General features: G+C 42.7%; 1 protein-coding gene across 3 annotated transcripts; it reads right to left on the bottom strand.

The window, feature by feature from the left end:
- Positions 1-1,320: 1,320 nt before the first annotated feature.
- ids (iduronate 2-sulfatase) lies at positions 1,321-22,824 on the bottom strand. Of its 3 annotated transcripts, none has more exons than XM_072595588.1 (9): positions 22,544-22,817; positions 16,894-17,030; positions 16,051-16,228; positions 12,159-12,247; positions 9,458-9,658; positions 7,457-7,627; positions 6,351-6,477; positions 4,228-4,401; positions 1,321-2,580 (listed from the first exon to the last, which is right to left on the bottom strand). In XM_072595588.1, the coding sequence occupies exons 1-9, from the start codon at positions 22,647-22,649 to the stop codon at positions 2,117-2,119; spliced, it is 1,647 nt and encodes a 548-aa protein (XP_072451689.1). In that variant the 5' UTR covers positions 22,650-22,817; the 3' UTR covers positions 1,321-2,116. The 3 variants fall into 3 exon arrangements, with proteins under 3 accessions (XP_072451689.1, XP_072451690.1, XP_072451691.1); XM_072595590.1 differs by lacking the exon at positions 1,321-2,580 and adding an exon at positions 2,587-3,774 and having other exon boundaries at positions 22,544-22,813; XM_072595589.1 differs by lacking the exon at positions 7,457-7,627 and having other exon boundaries at positions 22,544-22,824.
- Positions 22,825-23,760: the final 936 nt, after the last annotated feature.

Here is a 23,760-nt window from a genome sequence, read left to right as displayed (position 1 = left end):
TACAGCCGCAACATGACCTCCCAACTCCTGCACTCAATACTCTGACGAATAAAGGAAAACATACCAAACGTTGACTCCACTTTCAAGGAGCTATGAACCTGCACTCCAAGGTCTCGTTGGTCAGCAACACCCCCGCGGACCTTACCATTAAGTGTATAAGTCCTGCTAAGATTTGCTTTTCCAAAATGCAGCACCTAGCATTTATCTGGATTAAACTCCATCTGCCACTTCTCAGCCCACTGGCTCATCTGATCAAGATCCTGTTGTAACCTGAGGTAACCTTCTTCACTGTCCACTACACCTCCAATTTTGGTGTCATCTTACTAACTATAACACTTATGCTTGCACCCAAATCATTTATATAAATGATGAAATGTAGAGGACCCAGCACCGATCCTTGTGGCACTCTACTGGTCACGGGCCTCTAGTCTGAAAAACAACCCTCCACCACCATCCTCTGTCTTCTACCTTTGAGCCAATCCTGATTCCAAATGGCTCATTCTCCTTGTATTCCGTGAGATCTCACCTTGCTAACCAGTCTCCCATGGGGAACCTTGTCAAACGCCTTACTGAACTCCATATAGATCACATCTACCACTCTGCCTTCATCAATCCTCTATGTTACTTCTTCAAAAAAGAAGAGGACAATGTGGACAATGACCTCCTGCTGTCCCCTCTCCCCCTTGAGAATATTCTGCACCCTCTCTGAGACATCCTTGATCCTGGCACCAAGGAAGCAACACACCATTCTGATTTTTCGCTGCTGGCCACAGAAACATCTGTCTGTAGCTCGGACTAGAGAGTCCCCTAACATAATTGATCTCTTGGAACCCAAAGTACCCCTCATTGCATTAGAGCCAGTCTCATTCCCAGAAACCTGGCTGTGCTATGTTCCCCTGTGAATCGATCACCCCTTACATTTTCCAAAATGGCATACTTGTTTGAAATGGGGATAGCCACAAAAGACTCCTGCACTGCCCGCCTGCCTCTCTTACCTTTCCTGGAGTTAACCCATCTATGTAGCTATATCTGATACTTTCCCCCTTCCTATAACTGCCATCCATCACATACTGTTGCTGTTGCAAATTCCTCTTTGCCTCTAACTGTCTCTCCAACTGATCCATTCAATCTGACAGGATTTGCAAACGACAGCATTTATGGCAGATATAATCCACAGTAACCCGTAAAATCTTCTTAAACTCCCACATCTGACAAGAAGCGCATATCACTCCACTAAAGGCCATTTTTGCTTCTTCATAATCTAAAGACCAGGAAAATAACACCATCTTATTCCCCAACAAAACACTGTCGCAGGTCAAATTAATAGCTGTCACTTTTATTTTAAGTTTAATCAACAGACATATTTCAAAAAATATATAATCATGAAAGAACCCACTCTACTCACTACTGCAGACTTTCTGTAGGCCAAACTTAAAACAATTCACTTATCTGTTTCCGTGCTGTGACTTCATCCAAACCGTTCCTCCAAATTCAGTTGTGAATTTCACTGTTTGTTCATTTTCCCAAATGCACTCCGATGTCAAACAGCAAAGGCAGTAACTGTGCAGGTTCATTGTGGTGTCACTTTCTTTCTCTCTCTCTCTCTCTCTCCTGCACTGTCCTCACCACGTGCTTCCTTTGTCTGCTCTTCTCCCTTTTAAAACTGCTGTTGTTTTGACTTTTTTTTTTCCAAAGTTCCAAAACAATGCAACAGCAAATAAAACAGTAATTGCTGTTCCTGGAATTCGAGGAAATCCCCTCAAGACCTAAAATACCTCAAAAAAGGAGCAACTGTTACAGCCTGTTGAACACTTTTTCTTTATTTTTCTGCCTTTATATTCAATGTTTTGGTTCTTTTTTCTGTCATTTAAGTTGGCACCACAGAGTGACAACACTGTCCAAAATTGTAACAAAATATACGTGATAATAAATAAATCAAGGGCATAAAATGATGGCTGCAAACATTAGCTAATTAAAAGTAGTACTATATGCCAACTGTTTCTTTATTAAAATAAAGCAGGCAAAAAACAAACACGGCAGTTCTAAGGTCTAGACAGGTCATTCTCGATAAAAATATAATACAAAATCATGTGATGAGAAAATAATATGGAAATTCTCATTTCTTAAGCAAGGCAGAAAGTTTCTGCACCACTTCAGCAAATGCAATGTTGTTGTACAAGTTGTTATCCTCTCCTGGGTCTGTTTTATGTAGATAGAGCTCTCCAGCATGAATGGCACTAAAGTTGGCACTGAACGTGGATGCATTATAACCAACCCACTCTGTGTACCTGTACCCATCACAACGGATAGAGTATCCCATGATGTGAATGTCCTTCAGCAAAGGGAGGTCAGAGTTCATCTGTGGTTTGTCCGCTGGCCGGGGATACTGGCTGTAGACAAACAGTTGCCGGTTCCGACTGGAGGCATTGGGGTTTAAATAATAAGCCACACTATTCCCCTCGGTACACAGTTCCACATGAAAGGAAGATGGTGGGCACACTGGAGGCAGAGGTAGTTTGAGGATTTCACAGAGTGTTGGGAAGAGGTCCACCAATTCCACATTGACATCCCTCATCAACCCTGTAAGAAAATTTAAACCCTTGATGATTCTACTTTGTAAAGAAAACCGAACGGAACTGGGTAATGGGGACGTAGGTCAACATCACTTCTGACCAGACATCAGCAATCTTTTCCATGTGGGGATGAAGTAGTTTGTTGCATCACAAGTGTCAAAATAAAAGACATAAGAATGTAAGAACTAGGGGCAGGAGTAGGCCATCTGATCCGTTAAGCCTGTTCCACCATTCAATAAGATCATCACTTACTCCATTGCCCATGTGAGTCACTGCCTCAGCTCAACTATTCACCAAGTCGGAATCCAACCTGACATCAAGGCGAGCTTCAGATCCAATTTCTACCACAATATTCGGTAAAAGCAATGACTGCAGATGCTGGAAACCAGAGTCTAGATTAGAATGGTGCTGGAAAAGCACAGCAGTTCGGGCAGATATCTCTCCACCCTTCAGGCTCTTTGCCTGTGTTCCTGATGAAGGGTTTTTGCCTGAAACGTCGATTTTCCTGCTCCTCGGATGCTGCCTGACCTGCTGTGCTTTTCCAGCACCACTCTAATCTACCACAATATTCCTCTGTAGTTCACCACAGCTCCCTCAAAGGCATCTGCCATAGCCACACTTTCTATCACCTGGAATGACAAGTGTTGCAGACACTGTGAAATCTCCTAAACAAAAGCCAAAAGAACTGCGGGTGCTGTAAAACAGAAATCAAAATAGAAATTAAAAGAAAAGCTCAGCAGGTCTAGCAGCATCTGTGGCGAGAAATCAGAGTTAACGCTTCAGGTCGAGTGACCCTTTCTCAGAACTGTTCTGCAGTCCAGCAATTTCTATCTTTGTTTCTGTGACATCTCCTGCAAGTCACACAGCATTCGTGACTTGGAGCTACATCACCACTCTGTCACTGGGAATGGGGTCAAAAGCCAGGAACTCCCTCCCTAACAGCACTGGGAGCATACTGGATTATCTTGAATATAAGTCAATCCAGGTTTGTTAAGATATGAGATAAACCTACTTTTTGTCAGATGTGAAATGTAATGAAGAAGTACATGGTGAGATATAATGTGGTGAGAGATTTATTTTATTCTTCCAAGGGATGTAGGGCATTGCTGGTATTTGTTACCCGCTCCTAGTCACCCTTGCACAGCTTGCCCATCATGTCCACTTCGGAGGGTAGTGAAGGGTCAATCATGTATACAAGGATCTGCAGTCATGAAAAAGGGTGTTAGCAAACCAGATGGACATTTATGATAATCAGCAATAATGTACAGTCACAATTAAATTAGCTTTATTTTTAATTCCAGATTTGACTGAATTCAAATTTCACCATCTGCATGGTTGAATGGGAAACTATGTTCCCAGACCAACTGTAATTATGATATTATTGCCACACCATCTGGTCCCCTATAGACATGAAGTTTATCAGTTTATAGCTTTTTGCATAGTATTACATTCTCTTACTTAATTCCAGAATGTTGATCTTGTTGCTTATATTCTCTGGCAAAGTACATTTGAAAACTGCATGCGAGAATACATTGGGGACAGCAACATCACTCCAGAACAAGCAACAAGTTCCACCTTCTGCAAGATAGCACCTTCAGACATAACCTTCACATTCTCAGACATACTGCCTTTTATAGTGGATGCCACAACTTACCTGGAGGCAGACTCCTGACTTCGTCAGTGAAGGAGTTAATAAAAGGAAACATCCTTTGACCTGGATGGGGAAAAGCCGCAGTCTTTCCTGGGACGTAAAACATCAAAGGGACTCGGGTGGCTACGTCAAAATTGCTGTACTTAGCCCATTCACCATGTTCCCCTAGTGACCAACCTAAAATCAAACAAAACAGTGGGTCTAAATAAATTCCATGCTAGAAAGCGGAAAGAAAATCAAATGTGTAATCTCATCAGGAATATCAAGCTTAGAAATCAACATCAAGTTCCCCATTCCACTCATGCATTCACTTTGAGGTTCCTTGGAGTAATGATCTACTTAACAGCAACAATGATGAATCCGGAATTATAGTTAAACACCACGTTTTTAAATTAATTCCCCAAATATTGGGCATTTATTTTCTCCAGTAGACATCCATGAGAAAGTCAGAAGTCACATGACACCAGGTTACAGTCCAAAAGGTTTATTTGAAAACACAAGCTTGACTGAAGTGCTTCCCTCCACTTCACCTGACGAAGGCGCAGTGCTTCGAAAGCTTGTGATTTCAAATAAACCTGTCGGACTATAACCTGGTGTCGGGTGACTTCTGAGCTTGTCCACTCCAGTCCAACACCAGCACATCCACACCGTTGAGGAGATGGTCCAACTCTTGGCAATAGTTTTGACATAACTACTTTCTCAGAGAGGAGAAAGTGAGGACTGCAGATGCTGGAGATCAGAGTCAAGACTGTGGTGGTGGAAAAGTGCAGCAGGTCAGGCAGCATCCGAGGAGGAGAATTGACATTTTAGGTATAAGCCTTTCATCAGGACTTAGACTTGTTAGCCGGGGAGCTGAGAGATAAATGGGAGGGAGGTGGCGCTGGGGGAAGGTGGCTAGGAATGTGATAGGTAGATGAAGATGGGGTGGAAAGGTGATAGGTTAGAGAGGAGGATGGAGTGGATAGGTGGGAAGGAAGATGGACAGGTCAAGCGGGCAGAGCCGAGTTGAAGGCTTCAGACTGGGATAAGGTATAAGGTGTGGGGGGCGGAGGGGAAATGAGGAAACTGTAAAATCCCTATTGATCCCACGTGGTTGCAGTATCCCAATGCAGAAGATGAGGCATTCTTCCTGCAGACTTCACGTGGTTAGGGTTTGGCAATGGAGGAGGCCCAAGACCTGCATGGAGTGGGAGAGGGAGTTAAAGTGTTTGGCCATAGAGCAGTGGGGTTGGTTGGTGCTTTTGAAAGGAGGTTAGTGAGTGAATGGGAAGGCAATGGGCTTAGGCAGGAAGGTGAGAGCAGATTTCCTTTTGTAAAGGATCAGAATGAGCTATTTGAGTTCTTAGAACAATCTGATAGCTCGATTGTAACATTTGGTACATTATGCTAACGACTTCTGTTTCAGGTAGCAATTTTATCTAGTTCATAATGAAGCCAGCTGCACGATGATTAAAGATGGTGAGTTATGCCTCTGCAAATTACTGTATGATATTGTACTACTGTCAAGGTGCCAAATAAAGTACATTTATTCCTGCAATCACCACCATCATCACTAGTGTTTGTCAAACTATTTGTCTGATTTGCCTGTTCTGACATGGGGCGGCATGCTGGCGCAGTGGTTAGTACTGCTGCCTCACAGCGCCAAGGACCTGGGTTCAATTCCAGCCTGGGGTGACTTTCTCCCTGTGTCTGCATGCATGGGTTTCCTTCCAAAAACAAATGCACATTTTAGTGAGATTGTCCTTGGTAAGTCGCCCATAGTGTGCAGGATAAGTAGATTAGCCATGCGAATTACAGGGTTATAGGGATGGGGTTGAGTCTGGGTGGAATGCTCTGATGGTTGGTATGGATTCAATGGTCGAATGGCCTGCTTCCGCATGTAGGGATCCCATGATTCTGTTCTATAACAGGTTTAACAGTGCTCGTTATAGCAGTGACTTAGCAAATCATGGCCAGTCTGTGTACAGCACAGAGTTCAGGTGAATCTGGAAATACTGCTAACATCTAAGATCACTCTTAGTCAATAAGTACATGAATAAAATGATCAGCTTCTCCTCAGAACAGTCAAACAGCTGATGAGTATCATCAAAAACCATTAGCTAACTAGACACAAGTCTCGAGCTCACCGTGGTCAGCAGTGAAGATAACGATTGTGTTATTGGCCAGTTCCTGCTCATCCAGTGCATTCAGCAGTTGACCCACTTGAGTGTCCATGTAGGAGACTGCAGCGAAATAACTCTGGCGAATCAACACCTGAGAGCGAGAGGAAGGATACAAATCTCACAGCCTCATGATCCACTGCCACCAAGATTGCCTTCTCCTCTTCCCTCCGCCAGTGCAATGGAAGTATCCCCTGACATGAGGGCCACCCAAATACCGCAACATAGATCAGTGAAGGGATTAGACCAAACAACCTCCTTCTGAGTTGTGCAATTCGTCAAAATTCTTATCAAACATTCATACCAAAAACTGAGACAAACAATATCCTGAACGTTGAGGTGCAAGGCGTACTGGGGTGGCACAGTGGCTCAGTAGTTAGCACTGCTGCCTCATAGCACCAGGGACCCAGGTCTGATTCCAGGCTCGGGTGACTGTCTGTGTGGAGGTTATACATTCTCCCTATGTCTGCCTGAGTTTCCTCCGGGTGCTCTGATTTCCTCCCACAGTCCAAAGATGTGCAGGTTAGATGGATTGGCCATGCTAGATTGCCCAGAATGTGCAGGTTAGGTGGATTAACCATGTGAAGTGCAGTGTTAAAGATAGGGTGGGTATGTGGGTCTGGGTGGGGTGCTCTCTCGAGAGTCGGTGTGGACTCAATGGGCCAAATAGCCCGCGTTCACACTGTAGGGATTCTGTGCTTGACTTGAGACCCTGATTCTGTATACTAAAAATTGAGACACAAGAAATATTAAACATGATTGTCATGTCTGCAGACCTTGGCAAGGTCTAAAAATTAGTTCCATCTCCAGGCCTAGAATATTAACAAAAAGCTGCCACTGTCCAGACTTGTCCGAACCAAGAATTGGAGTGGTCAAGACAGACAGAAGGAGGACAGTATTTCATATTATATTTCCAAATCCCTAGTGCAACTCTGAGTAAATCATCACTATGCCAGTCAAAAATTCCAGAAGCTACAAATCCATTTTGCTGACTGTGTGCAAAGAAAGCTGTGCTTAGCATCTGCTACTTTCATTAAATAAATGCTTCCTTTAAGAGCTGATTAAACACATACTTGAAAGTCATCAGGAATGGGTCCATATGGAAAACTTAAATTGAGAGCCATCACATCATCTCTTTTTCTCAGATCAGTCCACGGATTATATGCCACTGGGGGTAGTTTTGGTGGTATTTTGGGATCAGGTGCCAGGGGTATTTTATCACGTGGATACAATTTCAAAAATTCCTGAACAGAAGAGAATCACGAGTTTAGATTTCTGCCAAAATATCCTGACAAAAAAATGCAATCTTCAGGCCTTTTCAAAATGCAAACTGTTTCTTGGGCACTCACCTATAATATAGAAACAGAAAGTGCTGGAGAAACTCAGCAGATCTGGCATTATCTGTGGAAACACAAACAGAGATAATGATTCAAGCTCAGGATGTTTCTTCTTCACTCTTTGAACTGACCTCAAGTCAATACAGTTTTTTTGAACACACTTACAACTGAGACCATTAGATGGCGGCTATCTCAGGGAAGGTAAGGTTTCGGAACGGGCTTAACAGGATCAATGTTGAGCACATTCATTTTCCCTCACGTCTAAATCTCGACCAAGGGGGCACAGTTTCAAAATCCAGAGTCTTCCATTTAAGACAGAGAAAAAGAGGAATTTCTGTCCTCAGAAGGTCATTCATCTTTGGAATTCTCACTCTCAGACAGCTGAGCCATTGAATATATCCAAGGCTGACTTATACAGATGTCTGATTGATAAGCGAGACAAGACTTATGAAGGAACAGGAAAGTAAAGGGACTTCAAGCCAGATCAGATCAGCTCTGATTTAATCGACTAGTAAAGCTGGCTTGAGGAGCTGAATGGTCCTATTTCTTGTGGTCTTATGATGTCTCGAATATATGAAGAGAGGCTCAATAGGTTAGATTTGTTTTCATTAGAAAAAAGGCAATTAAGGTGGACCTGATTGAGGTCTACAAAATCATGAAGGGTATAGACAGAATAGATACAGCTAAGCTTTTTGCCAGGGTGAAGGATTCAATGACGAGAGATCACGCTTTCAAAGTGAGAGGTGAAAAGTTTAAGGGGGAATACACATGGTAAGTACTTTACATGGAGGGTGGTAGGTGCCTGGAATGCGTTGCCAGCAGAGGTGGTAGAGGCAGGCACAGTAGATTCATTTAAGATACGTCTGGACAGATGCATGAGTCGGTGGGGAGCAGAAGGATACAGATGCTTAGGAAATGGGCAACAGGTTTAGACAGTGGATTTGGATCTGTTCAGGCCTGGAGGGCTGAAGGGCCTGTTACTGGGCTATAAATGATCTTTGTTCTTCTTTGTTCTTTACATATAATTTACTAGCAGCGAGATCAGAACTGGGTCAGATGACTCCACATTTTACATGTGTGACACATTTGAGCACTAGCCTGGGCAAAAGCAGCCCCATAACTAAATAGCCAGCACCCGCCAGCAGTGCCGCACTTATTGTTCCACATCAGTTTACTGTCTACAGAAACAATATAAAATGAGAGAACATAAAGCTAAAAGAAGACAAATTCACACAAAATTAGCGTAAGGCTGAAGTCACATAATTTGTTTGGAAAAAGGTTTACAGTAATTGAAACAGCCAACCATTTTCACTTGCACAAAGTCTAGGTGGATATTTCAATTCATGGCCGATGGAGTGCTGCATTGTCAGAGAAAAGGGGTAAAACTGAAACCAGCCTGATTCCGCAGCTGCGGTGGAATTCTCTCCAGCATCCTGTCAAGTGTTCACTAAAACAGATTATCTTATTATTAAATTTGCTGTGTTTCCTCCATTACATCAGTACTAAATGCTAACAGTACCTTGTTGGCTGTAACGTGCTTCGGGAGGGCCGAAGTCATAAAAGATAAGTTTCTCTTTACCAGTAGGATCATTAAGTCTGAGTTATGTTAAAGACATTAGCTAGATACATTTTACGCAGCAATCTCTGCTGTATTTGTGTGGTGCTAAGCCTGTGCACAGACACAGAGAGAGATGACAAACATTTCCCAAACTTTGTGGCAGATTATGGAGTTGTTACCTGGGGATATTTCAGTGGAATGTGTGGCTTGTGGTAACCGACAGCCAGAAGGAAAGGGTTTTCTGTGCCTTTCAACTTTTTCAACAACCGGATTGCCTCTTCGGTGCTCTGAATATCAGGCAGCGTGTGTTCTGGCATTTCCTCCACATCCACTGGGCAAACTAAATTTGCATGTTTTTGACCATCTGGCCCTTTGCAAACCTATCCAAAGGAAACACACACAGTTAACCAAGTTCACTTCATGTCCCACATTCATCTTTTCAATGGTCTGTCACTGTACTAAAGTCACCAAAACTTTGCCAGATCACAGGACTGCGCTGTCATTAGAGAGAGGCGGTGGTGCTGGTTTAACCTGACAGTCACCACACACCTCAGGCAGAGGGAGGTGTTGAGAAAGAGAATACTTCATGGTAAGCTCAGCCGATACAGGAACTGAACCCATGCTGTTAGCATCGCACTGTACTGCAGCCAGCTGAGCCAACCACCCCCTTAGTACGATATATGTCATTTGCAGAGCATCCAGTGTTGAACTTCCAGTGTGATGTTTGTTTGTATAAAACATGAATCACACCATGGTTAGTTGTACTGACTGCTTCAGTAGAACCTGGATTTGGACAAAGTCCCTAGCCTTTAGTGTTAGTTAAATCTGTTACAGCTCCGTTCATTCCTATTATATGTTTGATGATACTTGAAGGCAGCCAGATACACACACACACACACACACACAAACACACACACACACACATTCCCTAGACAAGTGAAGCAATGGACAGAACGGTTAACCCCCAAAAGCAGGAAAACAAACCTCATCTATCTCACACTGATGAAATTATTCAGGCTGACTAAACACCAGGCATTACAATCAGATGAGGAAGAGGTGACACAGTCTTTACTCTGAAACAAGGACAGTGCTACCCAAATCTGTTTCCGCCTCTTGGGATTCTAGCTTTGACCCATGAAGGAATAATAAGAGCACTCAATGAATGTAAGACATTAGAAAGCTCAGAGAAATAGAGAGATCTTGGAGTGCATGCCCACCCCAAGGTGGCAGGACAGATTAATAGGAGTAAGTGAGTACTGCAGATGCTGAGATCAAAGTAGAGAGTGTGGTGCTGGAAAAGCACAGCAGGTCTGGCAGCACCCGAGGAGCAGGACAATCGACATTTAGGCATAAGCCCTTCATCAGGTAGCAGGAGAGATTAATAGGACATGTAAAAAGCCACTTGCCTTTATCAGTTGAGACATAGAAATGAGCGAGGAGGTTACACTGGAGCTGTACAGGACCTTGGTAAGGCCACAGCTGGAGCACTGTATGCAATTCTGGTCACTGAACTATAGGAAGGATGTGATTGATGTAGATTTTCTATAGCTTTTGAGGTACAGATTTAATGGGCCAAACAGCCTCATCTGTACTATCTGATCCTATGATTTGTCAGCATTCTGCTGTAACAGAACTAAGCTCAGACTTCCTCAGTTAGGGAGTAGTAGGAATATTGTCAGAGTCAGGGATGTGGTGTGAGTCAGGGATGTGCTGGCTATTCCCATGTATCTGCTGCACACTTCCTTCAGGTGGCAGAGGTCACAGGTTTGGAAGCCTTGATTAATATTGATTCAAATCTTTCCCTTCTCACCCTAAACCTATGCCCTCTAGTTCTGGACTCCCCCACCCCAGAGAAAAGAGGGGAAAGATATACAAGAGACCTAAGGGGCAACTTTTTCACGCAGAGGGTGGTATGTGTATAGAATGAGTTGCCAGAGGTTATGGTGGAGGCTGTTACAAATGCAACATTTAAGAGGCATTTGGATGGGTATGTGAATAGGAAGGGTTTGGAGGAATATGGGCCGGGTGCTGGCAGGTGGGACTAGATTGGGTTGGGACATCTGGTCGGTATGGACAGGTTGGACCAAAAGGCCTGTTTCCATGCTGTACATCTCTATGACTCTATAAATTCATACTTTCTGTGCTAGTGTGCAGGTAGAAAGGATAATAAATAGGGCAAATGAAATGTTGATATTTATTGCAAAAGGCATGGAGTATGAAAGTAGGGAAGTGCTGTTGTAATTGTAGATAGCATTGGTGAGTCTACCTCTGGAGTACTGCGCACAGTTTGGTCCCCTTACTTGAGGAACAATACAACCGCATTGGAAGTAGTTCATTAAATTCATTCCAGAGAAGAAAAGTTTGTCTTATGAAGACAGATTGAGCAGTGTATACCTATACTCACCAGAGTTTGATTGAGTGTTTTAAGACGCTAAAGAGGATTGACAAAGTCAACGCAAAGAGGATGTTTCATTTTGTGGGGCAATCTAGGACAAGAGGTTATACTTTTAGGCCAAGGGCTCGTGCATTTAAAATAGAGATGAAAAGGAATTACTTTGTTCAAAGGGTTGTGAAACTGGGGAATTCACTACCCTAGAGTGTGTTGGATGTCAAGACACTGAGTAAATGTAAGGAGGAGGGAGATAGATTTTTAATTAGTAATGGGTTGAAGGGTTATGGGGATTTGGCACAGCCCTTTGTAGGTTGCAGCTGAGATGAGCTCAGCAATCATAAGTTTGAATGGAGGAGCAGTCACGATGAGCTGAATGGCCTATTCCTGCTCCTAATTCTGATGCTCTCACATTCACAATGATTAACTCAATACCCCAAGTACAATACAATCAATCATATCAGCCATTCAAAGCAACATTTAAGCTTTACCTTAGCGTTTTTATATTTCTGTGTTGAAGGATGAAATGGAGGAATGGACCAGCTATAAGGATAATCATCAGTATGATTGGACACGATTCCTGAAAGGTGAAGGGAATTTTCATTAAGTGTAAATGCTGGGATTCATATTAACTACTGAACGGAAACATAGCAAAGGCACAAACATTCAACAGAGAAAAATAAGCCAGATGATCTTATTTTATGATGTTGTGCGTTAAAGAAAGATCAAAGCTTCAGTTGCTTCAATCTCCTATCTTAAATTAGTGAACACATTAAGACAGCAGAAATTATGTAGATTGCTACTGCATAGAACTTACAGCAGAACAACAGTAATTCTGCTCCATAAACCTCTTTGTACCACATCTTCATCTAACTCAATCAGTGAAACCTTCTTGTTCAGATGTCAAGCCCTCACTATGTTTTATCTATTCCTCTCTCTTTTTTTGTGGAACTGTGATTCAAGTTTAAGAGTTGAACTTTGAACAGCTGCGTGTTTTAATAGAAAATAAATAAAATGTGGATATTTGCTTTTGGGAACTGGCCTGAAAGATAGTACAACCTAATTACTGATCTAAAGAACACTATAGATGGCTCAGCAAGCAATTGCTACTATGCTCAGATCTAAAAGCGAGTTGCACATAGAGTTGGTCAATCAAGGGAACACTGGAGCTAACCCGGTAATCACAGAGAATATTCATTAAAAAGAAGTGAAAAAAAGAGCAAACAGATTCTGACTGGGTTTTGGCAGATGTAGAGTAATTTTGGAATCTTAAGGACTAGTTTTTTTTTAACTCTCTAGTTTTCTGTCCAGTAGTTGAATTGTTGAACGTTCTGAGAAATGAATCCCAGTCTGTAAGGAATTAGTAAATATTTCTGGAAGTCTACTGATATTGTTCACATTCACCGCTGACTTTGAAATTATAAATACAGTTCTATATAATGAACATAATGAACAACTCATTATCCAAGGACTGCATGAAGGCTTGGAATCCATATTTTGAAATTCTTTAATTGATCTGGTAAATTACAATTCTTTTAAATTTATCCTTTAACTGTGTTTGCCTGTATGTGAGTGGGCTTGTGATCAAAGAAAATTGGGTTTAAACCATGTATATTAAATTACTCTGTTACTTAGCACTATCTTACTAAGGTTACAGGATTAATATTAAAATATTATTTTTTGTTTAAGTTGTAAAGTTGGTGCCTAAGATCTATTATTCACAAAGTCTGATTAGAAATAATTGGGCAATTTTGAGAGTTATTAAATATTTCAATTTCACTATGTTGCAAATCCAGGCTGATTTTGTTTAACTTGCTGTCCTTCTGTCATAGCACAATTAATTTGTATTTATACAAGCACTTGTGAATAAACCAAATTATTACAAATCCCAAGTCTTCTTCAGATATAAGAATTGTAGGCTGTGGTCAGCAGAAAGAAAAGATGAAAGATTTGCCTTTAAAAGTATCTTTCATGAGTTTAGGATATCTTAAAGCACTTTACAGCTAGCTCAGTACTTGTGAAGTACAAGTTACTGTTGTAATGCAGGAAGCACGGTGGTTAATCTGTGAATAATTAACTCCCACAAACACCAATATGATGACAATCATACCATCTGTTTATGTGATGCTGATTGAGGGATACAATGCTCAAACACTGTGGATAATTCTTTGATAGAGTGCAGCAGGATTTCCCCCGAGAAAGCAGAATTAATGTTTTCAACTATAGAAGCTAAAATTCAATCATAATCTTTTGGGCCAGGCTAGAAACCCTACAGTGTGGAAGCAGGCCGTTCAGTCCACACCAACCCTCCAAAGAGCATTCTATCCAGACCCAGACCCACCCTGCAATTCCCATGGCTAACTCACCTAGTCTGCACATCCTTGGACACTGTGGGCATTTTAGGATGGCCAATCCACCTGAAACTGCATAGCCTTTGGATAGTGGGAGAAAACCCATGCAGACAGACAGTCACCCAAGGGTGGAATCGAACCTGGTTCCCTAGTGCTGTGAAGCAGCAGTGTTAACCACTGAGCCACAGTATGACAGTGCACTGATGTCACCTATAAGGAGACAGTAAGGTCTGCAGATGCTGGAGATCAGAGTTGAGAGTGCGTTGCTGGAAAAGCACAGCAGGTTAGGCAGCATCCGAGGATCAGGAGAATCGACATTTCGGGCTGGAGCCCTTCGTCAGGAATGAGCCTGATTCCTGATGACAGGCTTCAGCCCAAAACGTCGAATTTCCTGCTCCTCGGATGCTGCCTGACTTGATGTCACCTATAACTCAAGAGGAGCGGAAACCACAAAGTGATAACGGATGGAGAAACAAAGAGATAGGCTGCTCTCATTACATTCCAGCACTCTGTCAGTGATATAGAACGCCAGTCTGAAAGACATACTTGAAAAATGTGGTGCTGGAAAAACACAGCAGGCCAGGCAGCATCCGAGGAGCAGGAGAATCGATCTTTCGGGCATAAACCCTTCTTCAGGAATGAAGAACCCTGCTCCTCGGATGCTACCTGGCCTGCTGTGTTTTTCCAGCACCACATTTTTCAACTCTGGTACTCCAGCATCTGCAGTCCTCACTTTCTCCTGAAAGACATACTTGTCTTGTTGACCTCCAACATTCTGATTCCGAGGTAAGACAGTTACATACTGAGCTACAGTTGACCACCATTCATCTGACTGAGAAAATAAAGGAAGCCTGTTCCTTATTTTAATTTTATGACACAAACATGTTAATTAAGATATAAGAAATAGGAACAGAGGAGACTTTGTACCCCCTCCAGCTTGCTCTGCCCTCCAATATGATCATGACTGCTCTTGGGCGTCAGCTCCAATTTCCGACCTACTCCTGAAAACCATGACACCCTTATGGACCAAATATCTGTCTATCTGAAACTAAAGCAGAAATTGCTGGAGAAACTCAAGCGCAGAGTTGGAAGAGCAGAGTTAATGTTTCAAATTTACTGACCCTCCTTCAGAACCGATAGGAGTGAGGAAAAGCTTAGTATAAATGGGGTGGGGGGAGGGTTTGGACGACATGATAGATGGAGATGGAGCCCAGAGAAAGAAAACATAGGTTTGGCAGACAATGGAGTGGGTAAAGGTCACCCTGAGAGAATCAATAGCTGCCAATGGGGACCAATAGCAGCAGATAATGGGTTAGTTGTGGTAGCAGCCCCTGTGATGACAAGGCCTGATGTGTGGGAGTTGGGAAAGGACATGGCAGAAGGTGCATAGGCCGCAAAATTATTAAACTCAACACTGAATCCAGAAGGTTGCAGAATCCCAAGTGGAAAATGAGATGCTGTTCTTACAGCTTGCACTGAGCTTTGCTGAGGCACCACAGCAAGCCTGAGAGAGAGATTTTGGCCAGGGAATAAGGTGTATTGAAGTGGCAGGCAACTGGAAGCTCAGGGTCATTTTTGCAGACTGAACGTAGGTGTTTTGCGAAGCTGTCGCCCAGTCTGCGTTTCATTTCCCGAATGTAGCGGAGACTACTTTGTGAGCAGTGAGTGCACGAGATTAGATTGAGCGGAGTGCAGATAAAGCGCTGCTTCATCTGGAAGGTATGTGTGGGGCATTGAATGGTGAGGAAGAAGAAAGTAAAAAGACAGGTGTTACACCTTCAGCGGCTATGAGGGAAGATGGCACGGGGATATGAGGAGGTGCTAGGAGCAGAGGTGGAGTGAATCAAGATGTGCCAGAGGCAACGGTCCCTGCGGAATGCTGACAAGGGAGCAGAAGGGAACGTATGTCTGATGATGGCATCCCGTTAGAGATATTTAACAAGTCAATGGAGTTTAGCCAATTCTTGACTGACTGGTGGTTGACAGGTTGGCATTCTCCAGGTCTAACACTGAGCAAAAGCTGAGATCTTACCTGGATGAAAGACTTTTCCCACTGACAAGGTTAAGTAGCCATGCATCTTCAAATATTGAGGAAGTGTGGTGTAGTTCCCAGCTTGAACTCTCCAATAGGAACTGTGATCAAAAAGTCGAGTGATGTCAGGTCTACGACTCGTTAAAAATGATGTCCTGCTGGGCCCACACAACGCTTGCTGCAAACATTGTAAGCAAAGAGTCATTTGACATTCCAAAATCTAACAACAAAATTGTATACAAAATCTCTCCAAAGCGAAAAGGTGTTAAATTACAAGTTACAGTGGCCTGATCAGACTAGCTAAGAGAAAGGCCATTTCTTTCATATTACGGTATATAAATAAACAAACAAAGAACTGCAGATGCTGGAAATCTGATACAGAAAAAGAAGTTGCTGGAGAAACTCAGCAGATCTGGCAGCATTTGTGGAGTGAAAACGGTGTTAATGTTTCGGTCCAGCTCTGAAGAAGGGTCAATGGACTTAAAATATTAACTCGGCTTCCTCTCCACAGATGCTGCCAGACTTACTGAGTTTCTCCAGCAATTTCTGTTTTTGCTACTGAATATAATTACATATTTTATAGATTATGCCAGCAAAATGCCAACACAAGCTACAGAATTTGATCTTTAAACACAGGAACTGTTCAACTTAAGTAACAAAGAACTATGAATGCTAGAAATCTGAAATGAAACAGAAATTTCTGGAGAAACTCAGCCAGTTTGGCAGCAGCTGTGGAGAGAAAGCTGAGTTAATATTTTGAGTTCAGTGATCTTTCTTCAGATGCTGCCAGAACGGTTGAATTTTCCTAGCAATTTCCATTTATGTTTCAACGACTCAACTTACTTGGGCGAATGCATTTTTGAAAACAATACTCTTGGAGGCAAGTTGATCGATGTTTGGTGACTTCACTATCGGATCACCATAATATCCCAGACTGGGGCGCAGATCATCAGCAATAATGAAGAGCACATTCATCTTCCCTGATTGCAAAATAAAATTCAGCATTAGCAATTTAATATCACTTGGTTTCGTTATGCACATCTAACAATTCTAATCAAAAACCTCAAGCGCTATGGATTAGCAGCAACAATTTTAAGGATCTTTTTGAACAATAACAAATGCAATGGAATGCAGTAATGTATACTGATGACACACAAATAGATGGGAAAGTAAGTTGTGAAGAGTACATAAGGAGGCTACAAAGGAATGTAGATAGGTTAAGTGGACAACGATCGGGCAAATAAAGTATAATTGGAAAAATTAGAAACTGCCCATTTTGGTAAAAAAAAATGAAAAAGAACGAAATAATCTAAATGGCAAGGTTTTGCTGAACTCTGGAATGCATACGGACCTGGATGTCCTTGTTTGAGAATCACACAAGGTTAGTATGCAAGTACTGTACAAGTAATTAGAAAGTTAGCAGAATGAGATCACTTATTGCATGTGGAATTGAATCCAAAAGTATGGAGGCTATGCTTCAGTTATACAGGGCATTAATAAGACCACATCTGGATTACAGTGTACAGTACAGCTCTCCTCTTTCTTAAGGAAGGAGAAAGCTTACGAGACTAATACCTTGAATAGGTGCATTGTCTTACAAAGAAAAGTCAGGGTGGGTAGGCTTGCGTTTGCTGGATTCCAAAAGATTAAGAATCAAGGGTGGAGTGCTGGAAAAGCACAACAGGTCAGGCAGCATCAGAGGAGCAGGAGAATCGATTTTTCGGGCAAGAGCCTTATATCCTCATTCTTGATGACGGGCTCTTGCCCGAAACGTCAATTCTCCTGCTCCTCGGGCAAAAGCCCTTCATCAAGAATGAGAATGTAAGGCGCTTGCCCGAAACATCAATTCTCCTGTTCCTCTGATACTCCCTGATCTGCTGTGCTTTTCCAGCACCACACACTCAACTCTGATCTCCAGCATCTGCAGTCCTCACTTTCTCTAAAAGAGTAAGAGCCAACTTGATTGAAACAAAAATGTTCCTGAGAGATCATGACAGGGTAGATTTGAAGACGATGTTTTCTCTTAAAGGGAGAAGTTAAAAATAGGGAGTCATTGTTTCAGACAGAGGAAAGGACAATTACTTTACACATAGAAGTCACTGAGTCTTTGGAAGTCTCATCCGCAAAAGGCAGTGGTAGCAGAGTTTTTGAGTATTTATACGGTAAAGGTTATCTGAGGTAGGCAGGAATGTGGAGTAAGCAGACCAGCCATAATTTTAGATTAGATTACTTACAGTTTGGAAACAGGCCCTTCAGCCCAACAAGTCTACACCGACCCTCCGAAGAGCAATCCACCCAGACCCATTCCCCTACATTTACTCCTTCACCTAACACTACGGGCAATTTAGCATGGCCAATTCACCTAACCTGCACATTTTTGGACTGTGGGAGAAAACCGGAGTACCTGGAGGAAACCCACGCAGACACGGGGAGAATGTGCAAACTCCACACAGACAGCTGCCCGAGGCGGGAATTGAACCCGGGTCTCTGGCGCTGTGAGGCTGGTGAATCGAACCTGGGACCCTGGTGTTGTGAGGCAACAGTGCTAACCACTGTACCACCATGCCGCCCACATTAGTGAGTGGTTTAGCAGGCTCGAGGGGCCGAGTGGCTGACTCCAGCTCCTAATTTGTATGCTCATGTGGAACGGGATGAACATGTTTCAAACTGAGAGTGATTCACCAGCCTATCATTCAGGTTGTAATACGATCTGTTGTCTTGATACCCTTCTCTCTCAGCAGTACTGTGGGAAAACAATTTCACTTACATTATGTTAATGAAACTTGGCAAACAGTACCCTCACAGATATTTTCAAGGTCTCCTTGATAATACAATCTGCAATTTCTTCAATGAGTTTATATTGAACCTGGATACCTCTTACAACAATATCCAAATTGCCTCCTTCTACTGGTTGAGAAGTGAACCCATTTAGTCCATGTGATTGGTATTTTAACAGATCAAAGATTGAAACAAAAGAGATTTCTGGGATTTCAAACAATTGGACTCCTACCCACTACCACCTTCAATGGTTTCAGTTTTAATTTGGAATTAAGCAGCAGGAGTTTAAATCCAGAATAAGCAAAATTATGTTAAAGTGCCTTTTCACAAAGTCACTGCCACAAAAGAATGTCATCCCAACATAACTGTGGGCACAGTTGATAAGAACAAAGTTAACAGCAATGGTTTTCTAGGATTATAACAGTGCACAGAGAGACTGTTCAGCCCATTTCAACTGTGCAACTCATCTATTCCTTCCTTACAGTCTTGCCAATAGATTTTTCTTTCTTAAGAATGACCTCAGTTTTATACTGATTGTATCCATTTCACTTCAGTTGCTCCCCATGCTATGGAAAAATCATAATACAACAGAGCCAGAGCACTGGAATGCATTGAATAAGGAAAAATATTGTGTTCATCTCTTCATATGACTTCAGACAGCCAGCATAATGAGAATTAAAGATTGCCTTTATATAATAAAAAGGCTTTAGCTGTGCTGCATAGGAACTGATACAAGACACTAATGTTTGATGTAGTGTTTCTTACATAGAAATATAGGGAACAGAAATATGAGTAGGCCATTCAGCCCTTTGAGTCTGTTTCACCATTCATTATGATCATGACTGATCATCCAACCCTGTTCCTTCTTCCTCCCCAAAACCTTTGGTTCCGGGCCTCAGAATTATATTAAACTCCTTGAAAACATTCAGCATTTGGCCTCAACTACTTTCTGGTGCAGAGAATTTCTTCCTTCAAATGAGACCTGTCTCGATTCAAACATCAATCCACTAAACCTTTGTTACACTCCCTCCACAGCCAAAACATCCTTCCTCAGATTGGGAAACTAAAGCTGCACAGTATTCTCCAGGTAATAACCCAGACACTCTGGAACATTAATTCTGATTCTCTCTCCACAATGCTGCCAGACCTGCTGTGTTTCTCCAGTATTCTCTGTGTTTGTTTCAGATTTCCAGCATCTGCAGAATTTTCCTTTAACCCCCTATTTTCAAATTGTCTCTCTTAGTTCTGGATTGCCCAACCCGGGCAAACATTTAAATTGCATCCATCCCGTCCTATCCCTTTGAAGCCTACAAAATATTCAATGAGATCATCTCTCATTTTTCAAAATTTAAGAAAATACAGGCCTAATTTTACCAATTTCTCTACATAGGTCAGTCTGACCATCCCAGAATAACTCAGTTGTACTCCCTCGACAGGAATTAATCCTTCCTGAGATAAGGAGACCAAAACTGCATACTGCACTCAAGGTGCGGTCTAATTAAGTCCTACACAACTGAAGTTAAGACTTCACTACTTCTGTACTTAAATCCTCTTGCAATAAAGGCTATCATTTCATTAGCCTTCCTAATAACTTGCTGTGTCTCCATGTTGGCCTTCAGTGATTTTCAGCAAGATCAGGGATGTCTTGCTGCAATTGTGCACAGCATTAGTAAGACCATGCCTGAAGTAATGTGTGCAATTTTGGTCTCCTTATGTGAGAAAGGAATGTTCTGCCTACAGAGGGAGTGCAGTGAAGGTTTACCAGACCAAGTCATAGGATGGCAGGACTGTTGTATGAAGACAGACTAGATTGGATAGAATTATATTCATCAAAGTTTCAATGAATGATGAGAGATCTCATAGAAGCCTATAATACAGGACAAGGCAGTCTAAAGGCAGGAGAGATGTTCTCAATGACCTGGGGGTCTTGAACCAGGAGTCACAGTTTAAGTATATAAAGTAAGCCATTTAGGATTTAGATGAGGAAAAATGTCTTCACCCAGAGACTGGTATGCTGGGGAATTCTCTGCCACAGAAAGTGGCTGAGGTCAAAACATTGAATGCTTTCAAGAAAGAGTCAGATGTAGTTCTTACGGCAAAAGCGATCAAAGGGTATGGGAGAAAGCAGAAAGCTGGTAACATATTGGATGATCCGACATGATCAACTTGAATGGCAGAGGAGTCTCAAAGGGCTGAATGACCTATCTCTGATCTTAGTTTCAATGTTTCTAAATTATCCAATCAACACTTTCTTCCCATGTTGCCAAGTTGTTGCTCACTCTGAAACTTAGGACTCTTGCCATTCTGTCCTGACAACTGCAAGCCAGAAAGTTTAAACCGTGTGTCTCTTTTCTCAGTGGTTTGAGCCAAACTACCCTGTTAAGAGGGTTATTTGGAGACAGAAGATGCTGATTAAGCTCCCATTTCAGGGTCAAGTGTAAAATATTTTGGCTGACACCCCCAGCACAGTCGTAGGGTACTGAGGGAGTGCTGCACTGCCCCAGTTGCTAAATAAGTAATCAAACTAAGGCTCTGTCTGTCCTTGCCAATAGTTGTTAAACACAGTATGGCATTCATTCCAAAACATAGTCAAGCAGAGGGTCAATACCTAACCCTTAACCAACATCACTTTAAAAGAAACAGAAAGCATCTCATCTCATTGCCTCTGCCCAGCCCATTTTCCACATTGCAACAGTGATACAATTCAAAATATTTTATTGTCTGAAGGAGGTTTGGGTGCCCATACATTGTATATGTGTGATTTTTAATAGGCCACCTCTCACTCTTCTCCCCACCCCAGTATTGTCAGATGTGTTATCAAACTTGTGGGTGCATGGTTGGTTAGTTCAGTTGGCGGTCCACATTGGTTATTTTTATTCATTCACAGGATGAGGGCATTGCTGGCTAGACCAGCATTTATTGCCCATCCCTGGACCAGGTAAGGATGGTAGTTTCCTCCACTACAGGGCATTATTGAACCAGATAGGTTTTCCCCATGACAATAGATTCATTCGATTCTTAATTTCAGATTTTTATTGAATTCAAATTCCACCATCTGCTATGGTGGGATTTGAACTCAACTCCCCAGAACATTACTTGGGTCTCTTGGGTTAACAGTCCAATGATAATAATGGATCATCTCCCCAAGTAGAGTCACACCATACAGTTTGGGCTCCATTCCTGTACTGGGTGAAGTTACCATGGAAGTTCCTCTTATCACCCTTGCCTGCGCACAGTGACCACCCCCAGGTTAGGGGGTGCCTCTCTGATCAACCCCCTGGCCTGGTAGGACTTTATCTTTTATTTGTTAATGATCATATGTGGCATAATGGGTAGCGTTACCCCTCTGGGTTTGTACCACACACCAGGGTAGGAGTGGTCAGAACCTGGGCAGAGTCTCAGTGGCCGAACCCCAGTCACACTTCGCTGGTAACCAATCCAAAGCAGTTTCATCGCCCAATCTTTGTGAAACAAGGAGCAATGACACAGACAGAACCACCGATCTGCAGACAGCCACACCCTACCATTAAAACAAATGCCACTTTTTCGCAAATGCTTTCGGGTTCTGCAGAACGGTCACTGGACTCAAAACGTTAACTCTCTCTCTCCACGGATGCTGCTAAATTTCTTTTGTGTGTGTGAGAGAGAGAGAGACCTTTGATGCCAGAGCAGAGGCTGAAAGAGACCAGACTCAAAAAAATGCCCTCTCGATTACCTTTCTGCCGCACAAAGTCTGGGGCTGCATTGGGATCGAGCTGCCCATAAGCAGCCCAGCTGATAAACACCATCAGCACCCCTCCGATTCCCCACTTGCGATTCATCCTGAAAAAAAAGAGCAGGAGGGCCAGTCCGCCATTCAGCCCATTTTGAAAATGATTTCTCAGCAGCTGAGCACACAGTCCCGCCTCTGACTGCGCTCAGGAAATTCCCTTCTGCTGATGGTTCAACACCCTGTCAGTCACCACGTCAACACCGAGACACTCACAGAGTCCCGGAAATGTAAGGAGCCGATTCAATTCATTGCAACAGTTTGCAACATGGCCAGGAAACACAAGCGTTGGGACTGTTTAATCAGTGGGAAAACAGCTGCACAGCGGAAACCTGCCTCGCTAGAGGGACAGTCAGATGGTACACTTTATCAACCAGTTATTCTCCATAGCAGCAAGTTTACAAACAAAACAAAAAGGGCTGGAGAAACTCAGCAGCTCTGGCATCAGAGAGGAAAGCAACAGTAAATGTTTCGAGTCGCTGATTCCCGGCATCAGCAGGTCTTTCATTGCGATGGGTGGACAGTCCTTCCCTAAGTTTTTTGTTCAATCTTCCATGGGATGTGGGCGTCAGTGCCTCTACTTATTACCCATAAGGAAGTGGTGGAGAGCTGCAGTCCCTATTACTGAAGGTCGGCTCGGTATTGTTAGGGAGGGCGTTCTAAGATTTTATTCCAACAACAGTGAGGACAATATAGATATATTTTCAAGTGAGGATAGTGGGTAGGGGACTGGTGGTGTTTTCCTTGTCAGGAGCTGGAGGTCACAGCTTTGGAAATTGCTGTTGAAGGAGGCTTGATGAATCACTACAGTTCCTACAATCTTGGAAGTGGTACACCCCACTGCTTAGAATGCATCACTGTAGGCGGGAGTTCATGCTGAAGGTGTTAGATGTGGTGCCAATCAAGAGGGCTGCTTTGTACTGGATGGTGTTGATTTTCCTGAGTGTTGTTGGAGAACACCAATCCAGGCAGCTGAGGAGTATGTCATCACACTCCTGACTTGTAGATGGTAGACAGGCTTTGGAGAGTCAAATTCTAAGTTATTCCCAGCTGCTGACCTGCTCTCACAGCCACAGTAATTATAAGGCTGTATTTATATGGTTCCTGTGTCTTCGTTGCATCTATTTCAATAATACCACCTTACACCTGGCCATCTCTGACAT

Source organism: Chiloscyllium punctatum, chromosome 25 (genome assembly GCF_047496795.1).
Source record: "Chiloscyllium punctatum isolate Juve2018m chromosome 25, sChiPun1.3, whole genome shotgun sequence".
Classification (NCBI taxonomy): domain Eukaryota; kingdom Metazoa; phylum Chordata; class Chondrichthyes; order Orectolobiformes; family Hemiscylliidae; genus Chiloscyllium; species Chiloscyllium punctatum.
This window is presented reverse-complemented; position numbering and strand designations above follow the sequence as displayed.

What these genes read in the sequence shown, in the direction of transcription:
- ids (XM_072595588.1), bottom strand. Translation starts at nt 22,649, where the DNA reads ATGAATCGCAAGTGGGGAATCGGAGGGGTGCTGATGGTGTTTATCAGC. An exon ending in TCAAAAATGCATTCGCCCAA is followed by an intron (nt 16,229 to 16,893) that starts GTAAGTTGAGTC and finishes CAATGTTTGCAG; the next exon opens with CAAGCGTTGTGTGGGCCCAG. An exon ending in AGAAATATAAAAACGCTAAG is followed by an intron (nt 9,659 to 12,158) that starts GTAAAGCTTAAA and finishes TCCTTTGGATAG; the next exon opens with GTTTGCAAAGGGCCAGATGG.